Source organism: Physeter macrocephalus, chromosome 15 (genome assembly GCF_002837175.3).
Source record: "Physeter macrocephalus isolate SW-GA chromosome 15, ASM283717v5, whole genome shotgun sequence".
Lineage (NCBI taxonomy): Eukaryota > Metazoa > Chordata > Mammalia > Artiodactyla > Physeteridae > Physeter > Physeter macrocephalus.
Window position 1 is genome coordinate 24,823,164 of NC_041228.1, and position 23,907 is coordinate 24,847,070.

The 23,907-nt window shown below is 34.4% G+C and overlaps 1 protein-coding gene across 3 annotated transcripts in view; it reads left to right on the forward strand.

The window, feature by feature from the left end:
* Nucleotides 1-23,907, forward strand: part of CSMD3 (CUB and Sushi multiple domains 3) — a 1,193,315-nt gene that overhangs the window by 595,284 nt on the left and 574,124 nt on the right. For all 3 annotated transcript variants that reach the window (XM_024129404.1, XM_024129405.1, XM_028500327.1), the window contains one exon: nucleotides 6,724-6,827. In XM_024129404.1, the coding sequence (XP_023985172.1) occupies nucleotides 6,724-6,827 (104 nt within the window). The remainder of the gene's footprint in view (nucleotides 1-6,723; nucleotides 6,828-23,907) is intronic.

Consider the following 23,907-nt stretch of genomic DNA (forward strand, 5'->3'; position numbering starts at 1 on the left):
GAGACATGAATCTACCCATTGAGGAAGCTCAACAAAGTCTATGTAAGATAAGCTTAAAGTGATCCATACCTAAACATATTATAGTCAAATGGTTGAAAGGTAAAAACAAAGAGAATATTGAAAGCAGCAGGTGAAAAGTGACTCTTCAAGTACAACAAATCCTAAAAAATATTAACAGCTGATTTAGAAAAAGAAGCTGAGAAGTAAGTGAGACAATATCTTTAAACATTGAAAACAAAACTGTCAACCAAGAATTTTATATCTATCTGTCAAAACTCTCCTTCAAGGATGAAAGATAAATCAAGATATTCCCAGATAAACAAAAGCTAAGAGAGCACAGAATTAAACCCTCCCATCTGTGAGCAATTAATTTTTGACAAAGGTGCCAAAAACATTCAATGGGGAAAGAATACAGGCATACCTTGGAGATACTGTGTGTTCAGTTCTAGACCACCACAATAAAACAAATATCACAGTAAAGAGAGTCTCACAATTTTTTTGTTTTGTAGTATGTATAATAGTTATGTTTACAGTATACTGTAGTCTATTAAGTGTGCAACATTGTGCCTAAAAAACAGTGTACAGATCTTAATTAAAAAATACTTTATGGGGGGTGGGGGAGGGAAGGATTGCGAGTTTGAGATTACCAGATGGAAACTAGTATATATAGGATGGATAAACAAAGTCCTGCTGTATAGTACAGGGAACTATTTTCAATATCCTGTGATAAACCATAATGGAACAGAATATGAAAAAGAATATGTATATGTATAACTGAGTCACTTTGCTGTACAGAAGAAATTAACACTACATTGTAAATCAACTGTACTTCAATAAATTTTTTAAAAAATAATAAAATACTAAGGAATAAACTTAACCAAGGAGGTGAAAGATCTGTACACTAAAAACTATTAAAAACTATTAAAAACAATGCTAACCATAATCAATCTGAGCCTGCAGTGAGTCATAATCATTTAGCTGGTGGACAGTCTTTCCTTGATACTGATGGCTGATGAATGGTCAGGGTGGTGGTGCTGATGATTGGCGTGGCTGTAGCAATTTCTTTTTTTTTTTTTTAAGAATTAATTTTATTTATTTATTTATTTTTGGTTGCGTTGGGTCTTCGTTGCTGCACACAGGCTTTCTGTAGTTGTGGTGAGTGGGGGCTACTCTTCACTGTGGTGTGCAGGCTTCTCATTGTGGTGGCCTCTCCTGTTGTGGAGCACAGGCTCCAGGTGTGCAGGCTTCAGTAGCTGTGGCACACAGGCTCAGCAGCTGTGGCTCATGGACTCCAGAGGGTAGGCTCAGTAGTTGTGGCACACGGGCTTAGTTGCTCTGCAGCATGTGGGATCCTCTCAGACCAGGGATCGAACCCGTGTCCCCTGCATTGGCAGGCGGATTCCTAACCACCGTGCCACCAGGGGCGTCCCTGTAGCAATTTCTTAAAATAAAACATTAAGGAAGTTTGCCACATTGATTAACTCTTCCCTTTCACCAGTGATTTCTCTGTAGTAGGCACTGTGCTTTGATAGCACTTATCTGCAGTTGAACTTTCAAAATTGGAGTCAGTTCTCTCAAATGCTACTACAGCTTTATCAAGTAAGTTTATATAATATTCTAAATCCTTTGCTGTCATTTCAACAGTCTTCACAGCATCTTCACCAAGAGGAGATTCCATCACATTCTTTGCTCATTCACAAGAAGCAACTCCTCATCTGTTAAAAGTTTTACCATGAAATTGCAGCAATTCAGTCCCATCTTCAGGCTCCACTTCTAATCATAATTCTCTTGCTATTTTCACCACAGCTGCGGTGACTTCCTCCACTGAAGTTTTGAACCCCTCAATGTCCTCCATGAGGGTTGGAATCAGCTTCTTCCAAACTTCTATTAATGTTGATATTTTGCTCTTCCCATGAATCGCAAATGTTCTTAATGGCATCTAGAAAGGTGAATCCTTTACAGAAAGGTATTAATTTACTTTGCCCAGATCCATCAGAGGAACCACCATCTATAGCAGATACAGTCTTACAAAATGTGTTAATTAAATAATAAGACTTGAAAGTCAGAATTACTCCTTGATCCATGGGCTGCAGAATGGATGTTGTTTAGCAGACATGACAACATGAATCTTCTTTTACAGGTTCATCAGGGCTCTTGAGTGACCAGGTGCATTGTCAATAAACAATCATATTTTTAAAGGAATCTTTTTCTTTCCTGAGCAGTAGGTCTCAACAGTGGGCTGAAAATATTCCATAAACTGTTTTGTAAACAGATGTGCTATTTCCAGGCTTTATTGTTCCATTTATAGAGCACAGGCAGAGTAGATTTAGCATAATTCTTAAGATTCCTAAGGTTTTCAGACCAGTAAATCAGCATTGGCTTCAAGTCAGCTACATATACCCTTAACAAGAGAGTCAGCCTGTCTTTTAAAGATTTGAAGTCAGGCATTGACTTCTCTCTAGCTGTGAAAGTCCTAGATGGTGTCTTCTTCCAATACAGGCTGTTTTGTCTACACTGAAAATCTGTTGATTAGTGTAGCCACATTCATTAATTTTCTTAGCAAGATCTTCTGGATAACTTGCTGCAGCTTCTGCTGTACACCTTGTACTTTTACGTTATGGAGATGGCTTTTTTTCCTTAAACCTCATGAACCAATCTCTGCTAGCTTCAAACTTTGCAGCTTACTCACCTCTCTGAGCCTTCATAGATTTGAGGAGAATTAGGGCCTTACTCTAAATTAGGCTTTTGCTTAAGAGAATGTTATGACTTGTTTGAACTTCCTTCTAGACCACTAAAACTTTCTCCATATCGGCAGTAAGGCTATTTCACTTTCTTATCATTCATATGTTCACTAGAGTAGCACTTTTAATTTCCTTCAAGACAGTTTCTTTGCATTTACAACTTGCAACTGATGCAACACACCTACCTTTCGGCCTGTCTCGACTTTTGAAATGCATGCATTTCTCACTAAGCTTAATCATTTCTAGCTTTTGATTTAAAGTGCGGGAGGTGGGACTCCTCTTTACACTTGAACACTTAGAAGCCACTGTAGGGTCATTAGTTGAGCTAATTTCAATATTATTGTGTCTTAGGGAATAGGGAGGCCCAAAGAGAGAGAAAGATGGGGGAACAGCCTGTCAGTGGAGCACTTAGAACACACACAACATTTATCATTTAAGTGTGCAGTCTTATGTGGGTGTGGATTGTGGCTCCCCAAAACCATTACAGAGAAACATCAAAAGTCACTGAGCACAGATCACCATAATAAATGTAATAATAATGAAAAAGTTTGAAATATTGTGAGAAGTATCAAAACATGACACAGCCACAAAGTATGCAAATGCTGTTTAAAAAATGGTGCTGATAGACTTGCTTAACCACAGTTTTGCCACAAAACTTCAATTTGTAAAAATTACAATATCTGCCAATCACAATAAAGCAAAGTGCAATAAGGCAAAGTTTGCTTGTAGTTGCTTCAATAAATGGTGCTTGTAAAATTGGATAGCCACATGCAGAAGATTGAAATTTGATCCTTACTTGCATTGTATACAACAGTTAAATCAAAATGGATCAAAAACCTAAATTTAAGAGCTTAAACTATAAAATTCATAGAAGAAAACATAGAAAAAAATTGTATGATATGGGATTTTGCAATGGTTTCTTAAATATGACACCAAAAGCACAGGAAATAAAAAATAGATAAACTGGACTTCATTACATTAAAACTTTGTGGTGTCAAAGAACACTATCACAAGAGCAGAAAGACAATTCACATAATGGGAGAAAATATTTACAAATAATATATCTGATAGGGGATTAATATCTAGAATATGTAAAGAGCTCTTACAACTCAACAACAATAAAACAAATGACTTAATTTTAAAAGGGGTAAAAGAGAAAAATAAATAAAAAGGGGTAAATGACTTGAATAGACAGTTACCAAAGAAGATACACAAATGGTTAATAAGTACATGAAAAAATGCTCAACATCATTAATTAGAGAGATGCAATTAAATCCACAGTAAGATACCACTTTACACCTACCAGAATGGGTATGATAAAAACAAAACAGAAAATAACATGTGGTGAGGATATGGAGCAATTGGAACCCTCATGAGTTGCTGGTGGAAATTTAAAATATTCAGAAGCTCTGCAAAGCAGCTTGGCAGTTCTTCAAAATGTTAAATATATGACCCAGTAATTTCACTCCTAGGTGTATATACAATAATTGAAAACAGGGATTCAAATAAGTACTTTTACACCAATCTTCATAATAGCAATATTCACCATAGATAAAAGATAGAAACACCCTAAGTGTCCATCAACAGAGTTGGTTAAACCAAATTAGGTGTATACATAATGGACTATTTTTCAGCCATAAAAAGGAATGAAGTTCTGATACACGCTATAATGTAGATGAACCTCAAAGACTTTGCTTAGTGAAGTAAATCAGACACAAAAAGGCAAATATTGTGTTATTCCACTTATATAAAATATCTAGAATATGAAAATTTGTAGAGACAGAAAGTATGTTGGAAGTTACCAGGAGATGGGGGAAAGAGGTAAATGGGGAGTTATTGTTATGGCTTAATGGTAACAGGGTTTTGGTTTGGAAAACTTTTGGAAAAAGACGGTGATGGTTGCATAGCATTGTGAATATATTGATAATTAATGCCACTGAATTGTACACTTAAAAATAGCTAAAAGTGAGTTTTTAATATATATTATAGTTAGCACAATAAAAAATAAACAAAAATAGAGAAGACATAATGTTAGAAATAGAAATAGGACAAGAGTACAGACAACATAGGCTAAAAGAAAGCGAATAATTATATGACAATAAATTTGAAAACTTTTTCAGCATTGACATGTTTCTAGGAAAATTAAAATAACTTTGAGTCAAGGAAAAAAAACACAACAGAAAGCCTGAAAAGGAACATAAATGACAAATAAACATATGAAAAAAGAACTTAATTACTAATGAAGAAAATGCAAAAAAAAATCATTTTTTACACCCTCTAGATGGGTAGAAATAATGAAACCTAATGTACACAAGTTGTAGGCATTTAAATTGGTAAAATAATTTCCAAATCATATGGCACAATATTATGAAATTTAATTTTTGCTTTGTTATTATCCAGAAATTGTACTCATAAGTACATATATAAGCTAGTACTTGTACATTTGAACCAGAAAATATTTAATATTCGTTGTAACCATGTTGCTTATGATAGCAAAAAAATGGGAAGAACTTAATCTCTATTAACAGGCAATTATTAATTGAGAATACTTATATTTAACTCAATGTAGAACAGGGAAAGATTTACTTTTAAATTGTAGCCATGTAAAATTCAGTGCTTTTATATATTCTGCATTTAAACCTGACCAAAACAGTTGCTTTAATTAATGCTAATAAAAAATGATTTAAAAATCAAGAAATAGACATAATCAAAAATATGGTTTTTTGTTATGAAACTAAAAAGTGTCAGGGTATGAAATCCCTCACTTTCTTAAGAATTTCTTTTTATGATACCAAAGTAACAATTATAAAAATTAGTTTTTAAATAATAATTTAAAAATTTTTAAAGCTTTTTTTCATTTATTCTCTAGTACTGTTGGTAACCTCAGCCATTCATTTTCTTTAACGGGTGTTGAATAATACTTTATTATAAATTATGAATAATACTTTAATATAAATTATTTTTTGCTCAAGCCATGATTATATATAGGATGATATTTATGTAATTTCTTCTTATATGGATTCTTGATTATATTATTCTTTAATATTATATTTGGTTTCTAATTTAAGAATTACAATTTAATTAAATATGAATTTTTACATAGATATATAAACAATAAATGAATGCATGAGTATATTTTGATAAGAATTAATATTAGGGCTTCCCTGGTGGCGCAGTGGTTGAGAGTCCACCTGCTGATGCAGGGGATACGGGTTCATGCCCCGGTCTGGGAGGATCCCACATGCCGCAGAGTGGCTGGGCCTGTGAGCCATGGCCGCTGAGCCTGCGTGTCCGGAGCCTGTGCTCCGCGCAACGGGAGAGGCCACAGCAGTGAGAGGCCCGCGTACTGCAAAAAAAAAAAAAAAAAAAAAAAAGAAAGAAATAATATTAATTTTTTTGTTATGGTATAATATGTCTCCCAAAGAATTGTGCTCCTAGTTTTGCCAGCAAAATATAATATATATGAGGGATTCTGTTACCAAAGGATACACAAAAATAAACCTGATGTCTTTAAATTTAGTGATCTAGATTCAAATTTAGCTCTAACATTTTTTAAGCTTTACTATTTCATGGAAATATTATACCCTGTGTTTTTCCATGCTAGCTTGTAAAAATATATGCAAATGTAACCACTCTTCAGGTACATATACTTTTTTATAAAGCCTTCTTAAATTAGATTTGCATTCAGATTCCTCAAATAAGAGTGTCCTATAAACAGAAGCCATGCCATTTCATTGAAAAATTATTGCAGAATATATAATAGAGTAAATAAAAATTATGTTATAATTATAATAATTGAATTTTAGGAATAGTCTCACATGATCTCCTGCCATAGTTTGAAATTCTTATACAGATAGCTGTAGATCTATAGATATATAGTATGTCCACAGTGCATTTTAAATGTTTTTCTCCCATTGCTCTTTTGTTTGCTTTTATTATATAATGAAATATATTTGAGATGTTTGTTTCTGTTTATTGCTAGGTTATCCAGATAAATTTTGAAGAATTCGATCTGGAAATTGGCTATGACACCTTGACAATTGGTGACGGGAGCGAAGTTGGAGACCCAAGGACAGTGCTCCAAGTGTAAGTTCTCAATGTTTCTTTCTTGACTTAGCCTATTAGGTGTTTATAAAATTGTATGAAATTTTACTTTTTCTTTTCTTTCATTGATTCTTCCTACTATCACCAACAGAAGAAGCATAGTACCTTAGTTATGATCATCAACCTGCATATAGTCTATTTATTAGTCCTTCTTCAGTGGTGCTTAAGGTACTTGATCCAAACACAGTTACTTAGAATCCATTTCCAGAAAGGAGCTCATTGGCAAAAGAGGCCTAGGGTGAAATTGCAGAGTGGCTGATTGGCCTTATTTTGGAAAATACCTTTCCCCTCACAGAGTTTTAGAATGGACTGGAAAAAACAAGCATGAAATTGATCCCAGAGACAATAATATAGACCTGGTCATCAAGATCTGTAGTTGAGAGATTATCAGTGGTTTGACATGAAGTAGTTAACAATGAATATTAGCTCTCAGAGTTGAGCTAATACACTAAAAAGGTTCTTAATGTGAACAAAAACAATGAACATAAATTGAGAAAAGGGAAATGTTAGGAACTTACCGCCAAATCCTTGGCTATCCATTTCAATAATCTACCTCTGATAGTGGCAAGAAGATATGTCCAGGGCAAGTTTTTTTTTTTTTTTCTGTGATGAACCTCAAAAGGTTATGATATACTTTTTCTCATTATTCCTTTCATAACTGTTTATTTGCAATACAGGCTTTATCAGTGAGGTGTTTCTCAAAAATGGGGTCTTTTGCATCACAATTACCTGGTGCACTTTTTAAAATGTAGATTTCTGACCCCTCCCATTATGTCTATTAATGTTTGCTTTATATATTTAGGTGGTCCTATGTTGGGTGCATAGATATTTACAAATGCTATATCCTCTTGTTGGATTGATCCGTTTATCATTATGTGATGCTCTTCTTTGTCTTTTGTTACAGTCTTTATTTTAAAGTATATTTTATCTGATGTAAGTACTACTACCTCAGCTTTCTTTTTGTTTTTATTTGCATGAAATATCTTTTTTCATTCCTTCACTTTTGGTCTGTGTGGGTTTAGATCTGAAGTGAGTCTCTTATAAGCAGCATATAGATGTGTCTTGGGTTTTTTTGTTTGTTTGTTTAATGATTGTTTAATGATTTTCTTTAGTGTCATGTTTGGATTTTTTTTGTCTTTATTTTCTCTGTATCTATTATAGGTTTTTGGTTTGTGGTTACCATAAGGTTCATATATAACTATTTATATATGGAAAAGTTTATTTTATGTTGATAGTCACTTAAGTTCAAATGCATTCTACAAATACTACATTTTTATTCCCTGCCTCCACATTTTATGTCTTTTACATCATGTTTTACATCTTTTTATTTTGTGTCTTCTCTAATTATTGTATAGGTTTTTTTTGGAACTTTCGTCATTTAACCTTCACACAGGTTTTATAAGTGATTGATCCACTACCATTACTATATATTTGCCTTTTCCAGTGAGAATTTTAGTTGCATGTGTTTTCTTATTAATTAGTGCCATTTCATTTCAGCTTATAGAAGTCCCTTTAATATTTCTTGCAGGGCCAGTTTAGTGGTGGTGAACTCCTTTAGATTTTGCTTGTCTGGGAAACTCTTTATCTCACTTTCAATTCTGAATGATAACCTTGCTGGATAGAGTATTCTTGGTTGTAAATTTTTGTTTGTTTGTTTTATTTTATTTTGTTTCAGCACTTTGAATATATCATGCTGCTCCATTCTGGTCTGCAAAGTTTCTGCTGAAAAAATTGTTTCCCTTATATTAACTAGTTGGTTTCCTCTTACTGCTTTTAGTACTCTCTCTTTAATTTTTGACATTTTACCTATAATGTGTCTCTTTTTAGGTCTCTTTGGAGTCATCTTGTTTGGGACTCTCTCTGCTTCCTGGATCTGGATGTCTGTTTCCTTTCTAGGATAGAGAAGTTTTCAGCCAGTATTTCTTCAAATACATTTGTTCCCCATTCTCTCTTTCTTGTACTTCTGGGATCCCTATAAAGCAAATATTCTTGTGCTTGATGTTGTCCCAGAGGTCCTTAAGCTATCCATATTTAATTTTTTCCCCTTTTTGTTCTGATTGGGTTATTTCCATTACCCTGTCTTCCAGATTGCTAATCATTCTTCTGTATCATCTTATCTGCTATTGATTCCCTTTAGTGTATTTTTCATTTAATTTATGTTACTCATGTTATTTCATTCTTTAGCTGTGATTGATTCTTTCTTATAATCTTTAAACTCTTTGTTGAAGTTCTCACTGTGTTCATTCATTCTTCTCCTGAGTTCAGTGAGCACTTTTATGACCATCATTTTGAATTCTTTACCAAATAAATTACTTATCTTCATATCATTAAGGTATTTTTTTTCTGATGTTTTATTTTTTCTTTTGTTTGGAGCATATTTTATCTCCTCATTTTGCCTAATTCTCTGTGTCTGTTTCTATATATTAGGCAAAACTGCTACCTCTATCAGTCCTGAAGTAATGACTTTGTGTAGGTGATGATCCTTCTCATTCAACCCTGCCCTAGCTCTTTGTTGTCTCTTAAATCTTTTTGGTTATATATACTGCCTTATTTATCCCTGATTTGCCCCTGCTGTTCCGCGTGTGCCAAGACCTGTCAGTGTTCAAAAGAAAGGAATTCAGTGATCACCTAGTTTCAGGCTGATTGCATGCCAGACCCTCAGGCAGAAGCTTTTAAAGTTTGCAAATATATACAGTCCTGAGGGGCTGCAGTTGTAATCCCTACTGGCCTCCAAACCTCTCCTCCTCTTTCCGTTCCTTTTCTTTTTAATTTTACAAGAAGTTCTCCTAGTACTGTTATTCCAGAATCTTGTAATAACACCAAGGATTTGCCTTATGTGTACATTGTAGACCCAATACTATTCCATCTTAGTTGTTATCTTTTCAGGAAAAAAAAAAAATCCCTTCTCTTCTTACTTATCTTTATGCATTCTTGACCTCAACTTCAACTTCTCTCCTCCACCTACTACATGGATATCATTGATCAACCGCAATTTTGTTGTTTATCTCTGAGCCTACTACAATTCCACTTTGTGCTTCCTAAGATAATGATGGACAAAGGGCCAGTATTTTACATGTTCTGCATATTTGTTTATGTTGTTCAAATGATTTGTAACTCCACTTCCCTAAAAATACTCAGCATTTTTATCAGGATGATGTACCTGGTAGACATTTCACCATGTTAGACTAATATCTTTCAGAAATAATATATAGTTCCTCCTAGATTTCTTTGTTGTTTTGTACCTGATAGTTTGGATTTCATTATACTGTAATATTGTATTAGAAATTGACAGCCACAGAACTAATATGATCAGTAAGTATGTTTTTTGGTTGTTGTTTGGGAAGTGCAGTCATCCCTTGGTATCCACGGGGTATTGTTTCCAGGAAGTGCCACATATATCACAATCTGCACATGCCCAAATCCTATAGTCAGCCCTCCATATCCATAGTTCTACATACATGGGTCCAACCAACCATGGATTGTGTAGTACTGTAGTATTTATTGGAAAAAAATCCATGTATAAGTGGACGTGTGCAGTTCAAACCCGTGTTCTTCAAGGGTCAACTATATAATGTTTTAAATAATTGAAAATTACATGTAAAAAATCTGAATTTGTTGTTTCTTTCGACAGACTGGCAACACTAGGTCTGGATTATCACATGGCAAAATTTGCTGGAACTCTCTTCTGCCCTCTTTAGGGAGAGCATAGGTTCTCACGGCCCTTCAACCTTGTATCGTTTTTCACTTGAGCATCTAAGAACTCTTGCATTGCCTACCTGGGCCTATAGGCATGTGACACATGATAAAACACAAAATTTGGTTTATTCCTTAAATTTATTATTTATTATTTTCTAAATAATACATGTATTTGTTCCTTTACCTGACACTTTAGAAAAGCCGAAGTTTCTTGGGCATTAATGATGATATAGCAAATTTTGTAAGTGATCCTCACACATTCTGAGACCTATCTTTCTACATGTTTGTTTGATAGATCACATTATCTGTACTTCAAAAATGAAACTGTAAAACATGTATGTGATGAGACATATTTTCCTTTTTTCTGCTTAAGATAGAGGACTAGATTTCAGGTTTAGATTCTTCAAAGCATGGACAGGGAAACGCAGGATAGCTAGTCAGTTGACTGAAGAATATTTCTTAAACATCTTTTTTACTATATCTACCACTAAATAAAACTTAGTATTTCAAAATCTAATGAAATAATAGATGTCATCTTGTACAACTAATATCCCAGATCATAGATGCTATATACTCCTTTAGCCACTGCCTTAACGAATCTGTGAGATAATTAATATCACAAAACTACAGGCAGAAAAGTTATAGACATACAAATTTACAGTAATCTAATAAGACACAGAAGGAAAATATCAAAATTATTATCTTAAATACCCAACCATTAGAAATGGTATAAAAGAGTACATTTATTGGGATTAAGCAGTAATCTGTACAATTCCACATGCTAAAAGAAAAAAATAATATTATGTTTGAGCCATATAATTTAATCTATTCTAATGTTAAAAAAATTATGTAGACAATAATGAATTCTGATATACCTGTTGATATTTTCTTCATAGAACAAATTATTGTATTAATAACACAGAATGGTTATTAATTATCATTTTCAAAAGAATACCAAGTTTCCAAATGGATTTCCCTATACTATCATATTAAAAGTTCACATTGAGTACTTCACCTCCAGTGGAAATAAAAATTAAAGCTTTATTCTGTGACCGTCACTTTTTAGACTGTTCAATCATTGGATCTAAATTGGCCCCTTAGTGAGAGTGTGGGAGGGCTAAGAGAGAGTAAGAAAGATAATACATTATGTTTAAATAACCAGAAGACTATGAGATGAGCACACACACACACACACACACACATACACACACACACATATATTTTGAGATGCAGATGTCATAATCGTATATATATTATGTTTTTGCAAAACTCAAAGTAAGGAGAATTAGGGCAATGATATTTACTATATAATTTTAAATACTAAGAGGAAAACCCCTTTATATTTTAAATATAGCCATACATTTTCTAAAAAAGTGAACTCTTTGCTAATCACAAGAACCTCTTTGTAAACATGCCACAGTCCTTCACTTTCTTCACACCTTCTTCTTTTAAGAATTTTGACCTCAGTTGCTTCAAAAAGATCTAGTAAAATTTTTATTAGTGGATTTTCTGTGCTTTTCACAATTCTTATCAAGTGCAGATAATGCCTCTATTTCCTTTTATTTTGGAAGACAGGGTGAATAAATTTTTTAGGTGTTTTTTAAAATCCTTTGTTGTGTGAATTGGATCAAGTAGCAGATGACATGAGAAGTATTGGATAATTAAATGAAAGAAATAGGTTCACAACTGATTTTTTTTTTTTGAGGATGATCCCAAAGTTAGGTAGGCGACATAAGACCAGATAAAGAACAAATATGTTAATGAGAAGAAGTCTTATGACCTGAATGAACAGTCAAGTGGAAATAGCTGCATTTTACAGACTAAGCTTCTGCTGCTGGTAGAATAAATGAAGAAAAAAGATTACATTTTTCCTTTTCTCACATTCCTGTCATCATATTGTCCCTAGTTTGAGCAGTAGTTCTTTCATTACTTGTAATAATTCCTTCACTCTGAGAAGTTGTATTAATTTTGAAAAATCTGTGAATTTTTTATATTGATCTGTCTGTAATCAGAAATGTGTTTCTTAAACATGCTTTTCTTCCTCAGAACACAATTACACATTTCTGAAAATATAACTTTCTTTTCCTTGAGTAAGGGTGACTACAACAGAACTTAGGTAGCACCCATCTCCTAGAGGTGTTCAAATAAAAGCTCTCTGACTAGCTAACAGAGATTTTACAAACTTGAAGTTAGGTCAAAGGTTCCTCTAAACTCTAAGAGTCAGTGATAACAGAACCTACTAGATTTGTATCTACCAAAGAAGCTGATATAAATTTGAGTGTACCTGAAAATATTTTTTAATGTTTAACTTTCTCAATGGCAGGCCCACTCATCTGGACATTTACAAGGCTCAGAGTAAGAATGTAGATAGAATCTCAGAATCTCACATATCAAATGTCTAAATATTAAAAGTTATAAATTAAGCTACATATTTTTAAATACAATATGTTCCATCCTCCTACCTTGACAAATACACTTTCATAACAATCTAGAAGGACAAGTTTAAATTTAGAATTCTGGGACTTGTGTGGTTTTCTTTTATGTGTGTGTGTGATACGTGGGCCTCTCACTGTTGTGGCCTCTCCCATTGCGGAGCACAGGCTCAGTGGCCATGGCTCACGGGCCCAGCCGCTCCGTAGCATGTGGGATCTTCCCAGACTGGGGCACAAACCCATGTCCCCTGCATCGGCAGGCAGATTCTCAACCACTGCACCACCAGGGAAGCCCTGTGTGATTTTCTTGTTGGGACATGAAGGTATAGGAAAGTGGTCCCAGCCCCAGCCTGCACCTGGCCACCCTCTATTCCCAAACTCAGCTCCATCCTTCATGATGCATGTAGACTTCCCAGCCTACGCATTCAAGCTGCCACACCTCCCTGCAAACACTGCCCACTGGGTCTAGTAGTGCACATATGGGTCATGTGTTCTGACCCTGGGAATGTGGACCTGGAAAAGAGGCCTATGGAGGTTCAGGTAGCAGGAAATTCCAGGGTACCAGGTACCAATGAGTGGTAGAACAGTAATTTTTAAACAAACTATAAAATAGAAGATTTGTTTTTAATTCATCTTGAAATGACACTTTTACAAAGTGAAAAAAAATTTCTAGGAAAATGAAATAAAAACACATATAAATACATTCCAAGTTTTTTTATTATGAAATTCACCAGACAGAATTACTCTTTCAAATTACTCCAGAAGTTTGAAAGATTTGCTCCCAATTTCAGTTCTTACCATATTATGGGCTGGAAATTAGTCTAGGATCTCATAGGGGAAGTGAGCAGGCACATCCCTGGGCAAGAGGTGGGCTACAGAATGGTCAGACAAAGGGATCAGGGAAGGGGCCTATCTTGCCCAAGTTTAAAAACAGTATTCCATATGGCATGGTTAATGGTCAAGAACTTATAAAAAGAAACAAAAAAACAGTTGAAGGGAATTTATTTTAAATAATGTTCTTCTAATGGGTAAAATTAGTCTCCATTTAGACATTTTATTTGGCAAACTGTTTACTCACCTACGCATTCCTTTTTGCTTTTTTCTTAAGTGTGGTCCGTGTGCTGGAGACTAACTTTTGGCACTAAAACTATCTTTTCAATAAATTTATTTAAAAATATTAAATAGCCGAAAGTCAGAAACATAAAACACGGAAAATATGTTCATTTAACAGAGAGCCGTGTAATCTCCTATTTGAAAGTATTTTATAAGAGGATGAATTCAGCCTATATATTTAAGTTTATAAGTTCTGATTAGTTTAATAAACACAGGATACCTCATTTTTTAAAATATTTAACCAGATAAGGAACATTCCAGCCTGTTCTATTTAGGTCATAATATTGAATTAAGCATTGGAAGGAAATGGTGTTTTCGCTTCCAATTTTCCTTCAATATTTAGGTCCTAAAAGTTAAAATCAATTGTCATATTCTATTCAATAAAAAATGTAGTCCATATAGTCATAACATGTTCAACAGCTAAAATAGTCCTCCAAAAATGAATTAATTATGAGAAGTTTTTAAAAATAATTCTTATCATTTCTTCTCCTTAAGTACAAAGTACATCAGTTTTGCAGTTCAGTAACTTATAAATAATTTCAGTGTGCCGTATCTCTTTACCTTGAAATTTTGGTTCCAGAGAAATACTCATGACACAGTTATAAGCAATAAATGTATTAAGTAACAGAGAATACACTGTAATTAGACATGGTATGCAGTACTAAGTACTCCATATAATTTTATCAGATGAAAATTCCTAAAATTATGTGAATTTAAGCTGCAAACTTAAATTCACAATTCAAAGATTTGTTGCTTCAGCCATTTGCTGTATTGTACTGTATTGCTTATTTGTGGCCTTTTCTTTCTCACTCTCATGCCTGTTAATTTTCTCTCCAGTGGACTTACTTGAAGGGCATTTTTTTTTTTCTCCAATTTGAAGTAGCATTTTTCATTCATGGCAGCTTCATGGTGGTATAGTGACAAGTGTCAATAGAGATCAGAATATAAATTTGACCAGTTGATAATAATTCAGATAATGGATTTGAACAATCATGTTAATATCTTTTAAAGACTGTTAAAAGAAGTTTAACTTTTTCACAGATTGTTTTACATGTGCTGTTTTCACACTTATGTATAAATTCACCTGATGGTAAAAATGGATGTAATAAATTTGAGAGAACTAACAGTGATGATAGTACAATTACAGGCATTGAATACACTTCCAACCCTCATTTCATCTGCATAAAGAAGGGAGGAGTTGTTGATTACTTGTCCACCCTTCTCATCTGTATGGCATCAAACTGAGATAGTTATTAAAAATGCATTCTATGAGAAATGTGATTCTCTTTCCTTTTCCTACTTTTTCTCTCACACACTTTGCTGTTCCATTAATGGAGTCACAGTAACACTATAAAGAATAATTAAGTGAACACTTGCAAAATAAAACATAGAAAGAAAACTCTTCTTTTCCAAGATACTCCTGGAAATTTTATGAGTATACATTGATATTGGATGACATTGTATTTGAACAAACGTCTTACAAAAGGTGAAAAAAAATGTTGTCTTAGATATCCAAATATGGTTCTATCCTATCAGTATCAAATTCTGATTTGTTCTGAAAAATTTTACAATGTAAAATCTCATTCTCAGATATATGTTAGTATGGGCTAACAACACTCTTCCCTGGGAACTCTTCTTTTTATTTTATTTATTTTTTTAACATCTTTATTGGAGTTTAATTGCTTTACAATGATGTGTTAGTTTCTGCTTTATAACAAAGTGAATCAGCTATACATATACATATATCCCCATATCTCCTCCCTCTTGCATCTCCCTCCCACTCTCCCTATCCCACCCCTCTAGGTGGTCACAAAACACCGAGCTGATCTCCCTGTGTGATGAGGCTGCTTCCCACTAGTATCTATTTTACATTTGGTAGTATATATAAATCCATGCCACTCAGTAGGTCTCTCACTTCGTCACAGCTTACCCTTCCCCCTCCCCATGTCCTCAAGTCCATTCTCTATGTCTGCATCTTTATTCCTGTCCTGCCCCTAGGTTCTTCAGAACCATTGTTTGTTTTTAAGATTCCATATATATGTGTTAGCATATGGTATTTGTTTTTCTCTTTCTAACTTCACTCTGTATGACAGGCTCTAGGTCTATCCACCTCACTACAAATAATTCAATTTCGTTTCTTTTTAATGGCTGAATAATATTCCATTGTATATATGTGCCACATCTTCTTTATCCATTCATCTGTTGATGGACAGTTAGGTTGCTTCCATGTCCTTGCTATTGTAAATAGAGCTGCAATGAACATTTTGGTACATGACTCTTTTTGAATTATGGTTTTCTCAGGGTATATGCCCAGTAGTGGGATTGCGGGGTCGTATGGTAGTTCTATTTGTAGTTTTTTAAGGAACCTCCATACTGTTCTCCATAGTGGCTGTATCAATTTACATTCCCACCAGCAGTGCAAGAGGGTTCCCTTTTCTCCACACCCTCTCCAGCATTTATTGTTTCTAGAGTTTTTGATGATGGCCAATCTGACCGGTGTGAGATGATATCTCATTGTAGTTTTGATTTGCATTTCTCTAACGATTAATGATGTTGAGCATTCTTTTATGTATTTGTTGGCAATCTGTATATCTTCTTTGGAGAAATGTCTATTTAGGTCTTCTGTCCATTTTTGGATTGGGTTGTTTGTTTTTTTTTGGTATTGAGCTGCATAAGCTGCTTGTAAATTTTGGAGATTATTCCTCTGGTATGTCATAGAGTGTTCTGCCTATTTTTTCCTCTAAGAGTTTGATAGTGTCTGGCCTTACATTTAGGTCTTTAATCCATTTTGAGTTTATTTTTGTGTATGGTGTTAGGGAGTGTTCTAATTTCATTCTTTTACATGTAGCTGTCCAGTTTTCCCAGCACCACTTATTGAAGAGGCTGCCTTTTCTCCATTGTATATTCTTGCCTCCTTTATCAAAAATAAGGTGACCATATGTGCATGGGTTTATCTCTGGTCTTTCTATCCTGTTCCATTGATCTATATTTCTTTTTTTTATTTTAAATACACACGCACGCACACACACACACACATGCAAACTCTACTTTGTGTTAATATATTTTAAATAAATATTTTCTTTATTTTAATATTTAATAAAATTCATACTAGATTTATAGAAAAGGTAGCTGTTTTTTATGTTCATATATTATTGTTATTGCTTTCAGCTCATTGGCGCATATGTTTTAATGAGCTACTTTGTTGAAGATATATTATTTTATAAAATTGTTCAACTGTTTACTCTTTCAAAATGCCACCTTGGTATCAGACTACTATATGTGATATTTGCCTTGAGCAAACTCTCCTACAACCAGGGACTTACACCTTCCCAAATTTGCTCTTGTACCTTCCCCTGTTAATAATGAAAATGTAAATACCAACCCACCCCATGAGCTAATGAAAGAAGGGAATATACTAAATATAGCAACAAGGCAATATTGTTAGAGATTGATGGCCACAGTATAAAAAGGACTTAGAAAAATTGACCATTCAGAATAATCTTTCACCCTTTACGTGAAAATTATCAAAAACAACAAATAATATTGGGTTGGCCAAAACCTTCGTTCGTTTTTTTCCCTAAGAAGGCTCTAGTAACGCTTAGTTGTCTTTTACTTCATTCGAAACAGTTTTGTTAGATTGTATTGCCACAGCTGTCATATCAGTCAGTGTGCATTAAAAAAAAACCCAAAACTTATCAAAATTGGAAAATTTTTGTATAGCCATTTTAATATTGAAGATGGAAGAAAAAAAGCAACATTTTTGGCATATTATGCTTTATTATTTCAAGAAAGGTAAAAACACAACTGAACTGCAAAAAAAGATTTGTGCAGTGTATGTAGCAGGTGCTGTGACTGATTGAACGTGTCAAAAGTGGTTTGCGAAGTTTCGTTCTGGAGATTTCTCCCTGGACAATGCTCCATGGTCGGGTAGACCAGTTGAAGATGATAGTGATCAAATCGAGACATTAATTGAGAACAGTCAACATTATACCACACGGGAGATAGCTGACATACTCAAAATATCCAAATCAAGTGTTGAAAATCATTTGCACCAGCTTGGTTATGTTAATCGCTTTGATGTTTGGGTTCCACATAAGTTAAGAGAAAAAAACCTTCTTGACCATATTTCCACATGCGATTCTCTGATTCTCTACTTAAATGTAATGAAAACGTTATGTTTTTGAAATGAATTGTGATGGGTGATGAAAAGTGGTTACTGTACAATAATGTGGAAAGGGAGAGATTGCCGGGCAAGCGAAATGAACCACCACCAACCACACCAAAAGGCTGGTCTTCATCCAAAGAAGGTGATGTTGTGTATATGGTGTGATTGGAAAGGAGTCCTCTATTTTGAGGTCCTTCCGGAAAATGAAACAATTAATTCCAACAAGTACTGTTCCCAATTAGACCAACTGAAAGCAGCACTTGATGAAAAGTATCCATAATTAGTCAACAGAAAACGCATAATCTTCTATCAGGATAATGCAAGACTGCATGTTTCTTTGATCACCAGGCAAAAACTGTTACAGCTTGACTGGGAAGTTCTGATTCATTTGCCATATTCACCAGACATTGCCCCTTCAGATTTACATTTATTGATATTTCAGTCTTTACAAAATTCTGTTAATGGAAAAAATTTCAATTCCCTGGAAGACTGTAAAAGGCACCTGGAACAGTTCTTTGCTCAAAAAGATAAAAAGTTTTGGGAAGATAGAATTATGAAATTGCCTGAAAAATGGCAGAAGGGAGTGGAACAAAGGTTCCCAATTAGACCAACTGAAAGCAGCACTTGATGAAAAGTATCCATAATTAGTCAAAAGAAAACGCATAATCTTCTATCAGGATAATGCAAGACTGCATGTTTCTTTGATCACCAGGCAAAAACTGTTACAGCTTGACTGGGAAGTTCTGATTCATTTGCCATATTCACCAGACATTGCCCCTTCAGATTTACATTTATTGATATTTCAGTCTTTACAAAATTCTGTTAATGGAAAAAATTTCAATTCCCTGGAAGACTGTAAAAGGCACCTGGAACAGTTCTTTGCTCAAAAAGATAGAAAGTTTTGGGAAGATAGAATTATGAAATTGCCTGAAAAATGGCAGAAGGGAGTGGAACAAAATGATGAATGCATTGTTCAATAAATTTCTTGGTGAAAATGTGTCTTTTATTTTTACTTAAAAAACAAAGGAACTTTTTGACTAATCCGATATCTTCTTACTGCTCTTATTTCTGCCTTGCACTCCTCCTTGTCCTCCTCCATTACACTCACACCCACACCCACACCCACACTCATACACACTCACAATCATTTTAGGTTCCTTGATTGCAGAGATTGTTTACTACTCATCTTGGATTTCCCAAAATACCTAACACAGAGCCTCTGTTAACATCGTTAGGTGTGGCATGAATTATAATGGGAGCGGAAAAATTGCTCTGCATCAAGACACATCTACTGAAACATGTCAGCAGATGGGGTATCTTTGCAGACATTGGCAAGGACATACCACGAGCAGTAGAGAGCTATGCAGGTCTATTTGGTGTCAGTGCATTCAGGCTACTATAAAAAAAAAAAAAGGATAGACTGGGTGGTTTATAAACAACATAAATGTATTCCTCACAGTTCTGGAGGCTGGAATTCAGAGATCATGGTGCCAGCAGATTCGGTGTCTGCTAACAACCCGCTTTCCAGTTCATAGATGGCCATCTTTTTACTGTGTCCTCATATAGCAGATGGGGTCAGGGATCTCTCTGGGGCCTCTTTTATAAAGGGCACAATCACATTCATGAGGGCTCTGCCTTCATGACCTAATCACCTATCAAAGCCCTCACCTTCAAATACCCTAACATTGGAGATTAAGTTTTAACATGTAAGTTTTGGCAGCAGGGGGACATTTAGTCTCTAGCACCAGAGTTTCAACAGCACTTACTGATACCACATGCAAGAAAAACAATCAAACTGACAGTAGCAATTATCTCATTGTGTGGACAAAATTTGATGCATAGTCATTCAAATGACTTGCTACTGGGCAATAATAAATAAATGCTTTTGGAATTTCAGAATTACTTTAGGCTGCAGTATGAAATAATCTCTGTGACATTTGATTACTAGCAACAAAAATGTTAAATATAAAGGATAGTTTGTTTTTATGGTTCTTCACTATTTCTTCATTGTGATGATAGTTACATTTTCAACTGGGAGAATATGGATGATTTTACTAAAAAAAAGGCAGTTTACTGTTTTATTTTGGTTTGTTTTGTGAAAACACTGATGGTTTTACTGCAGTTTAAGCAATTACTATGGTTTTGTTTTGGGTTTCTCATGTATTTTTTTTTTTTTTTTGGCCCTGGATTCAATTAGATCAAATTGTCTAAACTAAAGAAGCTTTCAGTTGGTATTTTTTCTCTTTTTATCAGGAATATTTGTAATATGGTAGGCATTTCAAAAGTGGTTGTAGAAAAGAAATTAGGACAAAATATAGGAAGAGTATGTAAATAAATACATTAGTGTTCTTCCCACAAAAGCACAGCACTTTGTTAGAGTGCTAAATATTGGGTTGGCCAAAAAGTTCTTTTGGGTTTTTTTTAAGCTATTATGGAAAAACCGAACAAACTTTTTGGCCAACCCAATATTTGACTGAAGTATCCACAGATGAGTACAAAGATGTATGTGCTGAGGTCTTGACCTTAAAATTCTTCTAAAAACAAGTGTTGAAATAGACATCTTTTTGCATCTGTAATAAGAACTGTTCTAAACACTCTCACACATTATGCTTTAGAATTAACCAATAAATTAAAACTTCTGAAGTCCAAGACCATAAATGAAGTAAAAACCACAATTATTCACTACTCAGTTACCTAATTGAACTAACGTTTATGTAGTCCCATCATTCCAAAGTACTTCATGTATTTTTATTTTTAAAACTGTATGTTGTTCGTCTAGTATTTTGATCCACTTTCTTTTCTATTTTATTTGCTTTTAAATTTGGTTTCAGACTTACTGAGGTATAATTGATGAATAAAAATGTAAGGCATTTTAAATTATACAACATGATGATATATGTATACTTTGTGAAAGGATTCCCCCCCATCAAGTTAATTAACACATCTATCACCTCACATATTTCCCTTTTTTTTTTTTTCTGGTGAGAACATTTAAGTTCTACTTCTAGCAAATTTCAGTTATAGAGTTCAGTGTTATCAACTATAGTTATCATGTTACACATTAGACTTTCAGATCTTACTCATCTTATAACTGAAAGTATGTACACTTTTACCAACCTCTACCTATTTCCCCCACTCCCCAATACCTGGCAACTCTCTTATTTCTATGAATTAAGACTCTCTCTCATTTTTATTTTTTATTTTTTAGGTTCCACATATGTGATTCCATGTAGTATTTGTCTTTCTTTATATGACTTAGTGTCACTTATTGTAATGCCCTCCAGTTTCACCCATGTTGTTGCAAATAACAGGATTTCCTTCCTTTTTAAGGCTGAGCGATGTGTGTGTGTGTGTGTGTGTGTGTGTGTGTGTGTGCACATAAATTTTCTTGATCTATTCATCCACTGAGAGATGCTTAGGTTGTTTCCATAGCCCTGTTCTTGTGAATAATGCTGCAGTGAAGGTGGGATTATAGATAACTCTTTGAGATAATGGTTTTCTTTCCTTTGGATATCTCTAGCAGGAAGTGGGATTGCCGAATCTTAGGGTATTTCTGTTTTTAATATCTTGAGGAACCTCCATACTGTTTCATAGGGGGTGTAACGGTTTACATTCCCACCAACAGTGTACAAGGGTTCCTTTTTCTCCACATCCTCACCAGCATTTGTTATTTCTTACCTTTTTGTGAATAGCCATCCTAACAGGTGTGAGTGAGGTGATAACACTTTTGTAAAAATTTGATTTTATTTATATTTTTATACAACAGATTCTTATTAGTCAACCATTTTATACACATCAGTGTATACATGTCAGTCCCAATCTCCCAATTCATCACACCACCACCCCCCACCCCCACTGCTTTCCCCCCTTGGTGTCCATATGTTTGTTCTCTACTTCTGTGTCTCAATTTTTGCTCTGCAAACCAGTTCATCTGTACCACTTTCTAGGTTCCCCATATATGTGTTAATAAATGATATTTGTTTTTCTCTTTCTGTACTTACTTCACTCTGTATGACAGGATCTACATCCATCCATCTCACTACAAATAATTCAATTTTGTTTCTTTTTAACAGCTGAATAATATTCCATTGTATATATGTGCCACCTCTTCTTTATCCATTTGTCTGTTGATGGGCATTTACCTTGCTTCTATGACCTGGCTATTGTAAATAGTGCTGCAATGAACATTGGGGTGCATGTGTCTTTTTCAATTATGGTTTTCTCTGGGTATATGCCAAGTAGTGGGATTGCTGGGTCATATGATAATTCTATGTTTAGTTTTTTAAGGAACCTCCATACTGTTCTCCATAGTGACTGTATCAATTTACATTACCACCAACAGTGCAAGAGGATTCCCTTTTCTCCACACCCTCTCCAGCATTTGTTGTTTGTAGATTTTCTGATGATACCCATTCTAACTGGTGTGAGGTGATATCTGATTGTAATTTTGATTTGCATTTCTCTAACAATTAGTGACATTGAGCAGCTTTTCATGTGCCTCTTAGCCATCTGTATGTCTTCCTTAGAGAAATATCTACTTAGGTCTTCTGTCCATTTTTGGATTAGGTTGTTTGTTTTTTGGGTTTTTTTTTTTGTTTTTTTAATATTGAGCTGCATGAACTGTTTATATATTTTGGAGATTAATCCTTTGTCCATTGATTCATTTGCAAATATTTTCTCCCATTCTGTGGGTTGTCTTTTCGGCTTGTTTGTAATTTCCTTTGCTTTGCAAAAGCTTTTAAGTTTCATTAGGTCCCATTTGTTTATTTTTGCTTTTATTTCCATTACTCTAGGAGATGGATCAAAAAAGATCTTGCTGTGATTTATGTCAAAGAGTATTCTTCCCGTGTTTTCCTCTAAGAGTTTTATAGTGTCCATTCTTAATTTAGGTCTCTAATCCATTTTGAATTTATTTTTGTGTATGGTGTTAGGGAGTGTTCTAATTTCATTCTTTTACATGTATTTGTCCAGTTTTCCCAGCACCAATTATTGAAGAGACTGTCTGTCTCCATTGCATATCCTTGCCTCCTTTGTCATAGATTAGTTGACCATAGGTGCATGGGTTTATCTCTGGGCTTTCTCTCCTGTTCCATTGATCTCTATTTCTGTTTTTGTGCCAGGACCATATTGTCTTGATTACTGTAGCTTTGTAGTATAGTCTGAAGTCAGGGAGTCTGATTCCTCCAGCTCCGTTTTTTCCCCTCAAGACTGCTTTGGCTTTTCGGGGGTCATCTGATTTCCATACAAATTTTAAGATTTTTTGTTCTAGTTCTGTAAAAAATGCCATTGGTAATTTGATAGGGATTGCATTGAATCTGTAGATTGCTTTGGGTAGTATAGTCATTTTCACAATATTGATTCTTCCAATCCAAGAACATGGTATATCTCTCCATCTGTTGGTATCATCTTTAATTTCTTTCATCAGTGTCTTATAGTTTTCTGCATACAGGTCTTTTGTCTCCCTAGGTAGGTTTATTCCTAGGTATTTTATTCTTTTTGTTGTAGTGGTAAATAGGAGTGTTTACTTAATTTCCCTTTCAGATTTTTCATTATTAGTGTATAGGAATGCAAGAGATTTCTGTGCATTTTGTGTCCTGCAACATTACCAAATTCATTGATTAGCTCTAGTAGTTTTTTGGTGGCATCTTTAGGATTC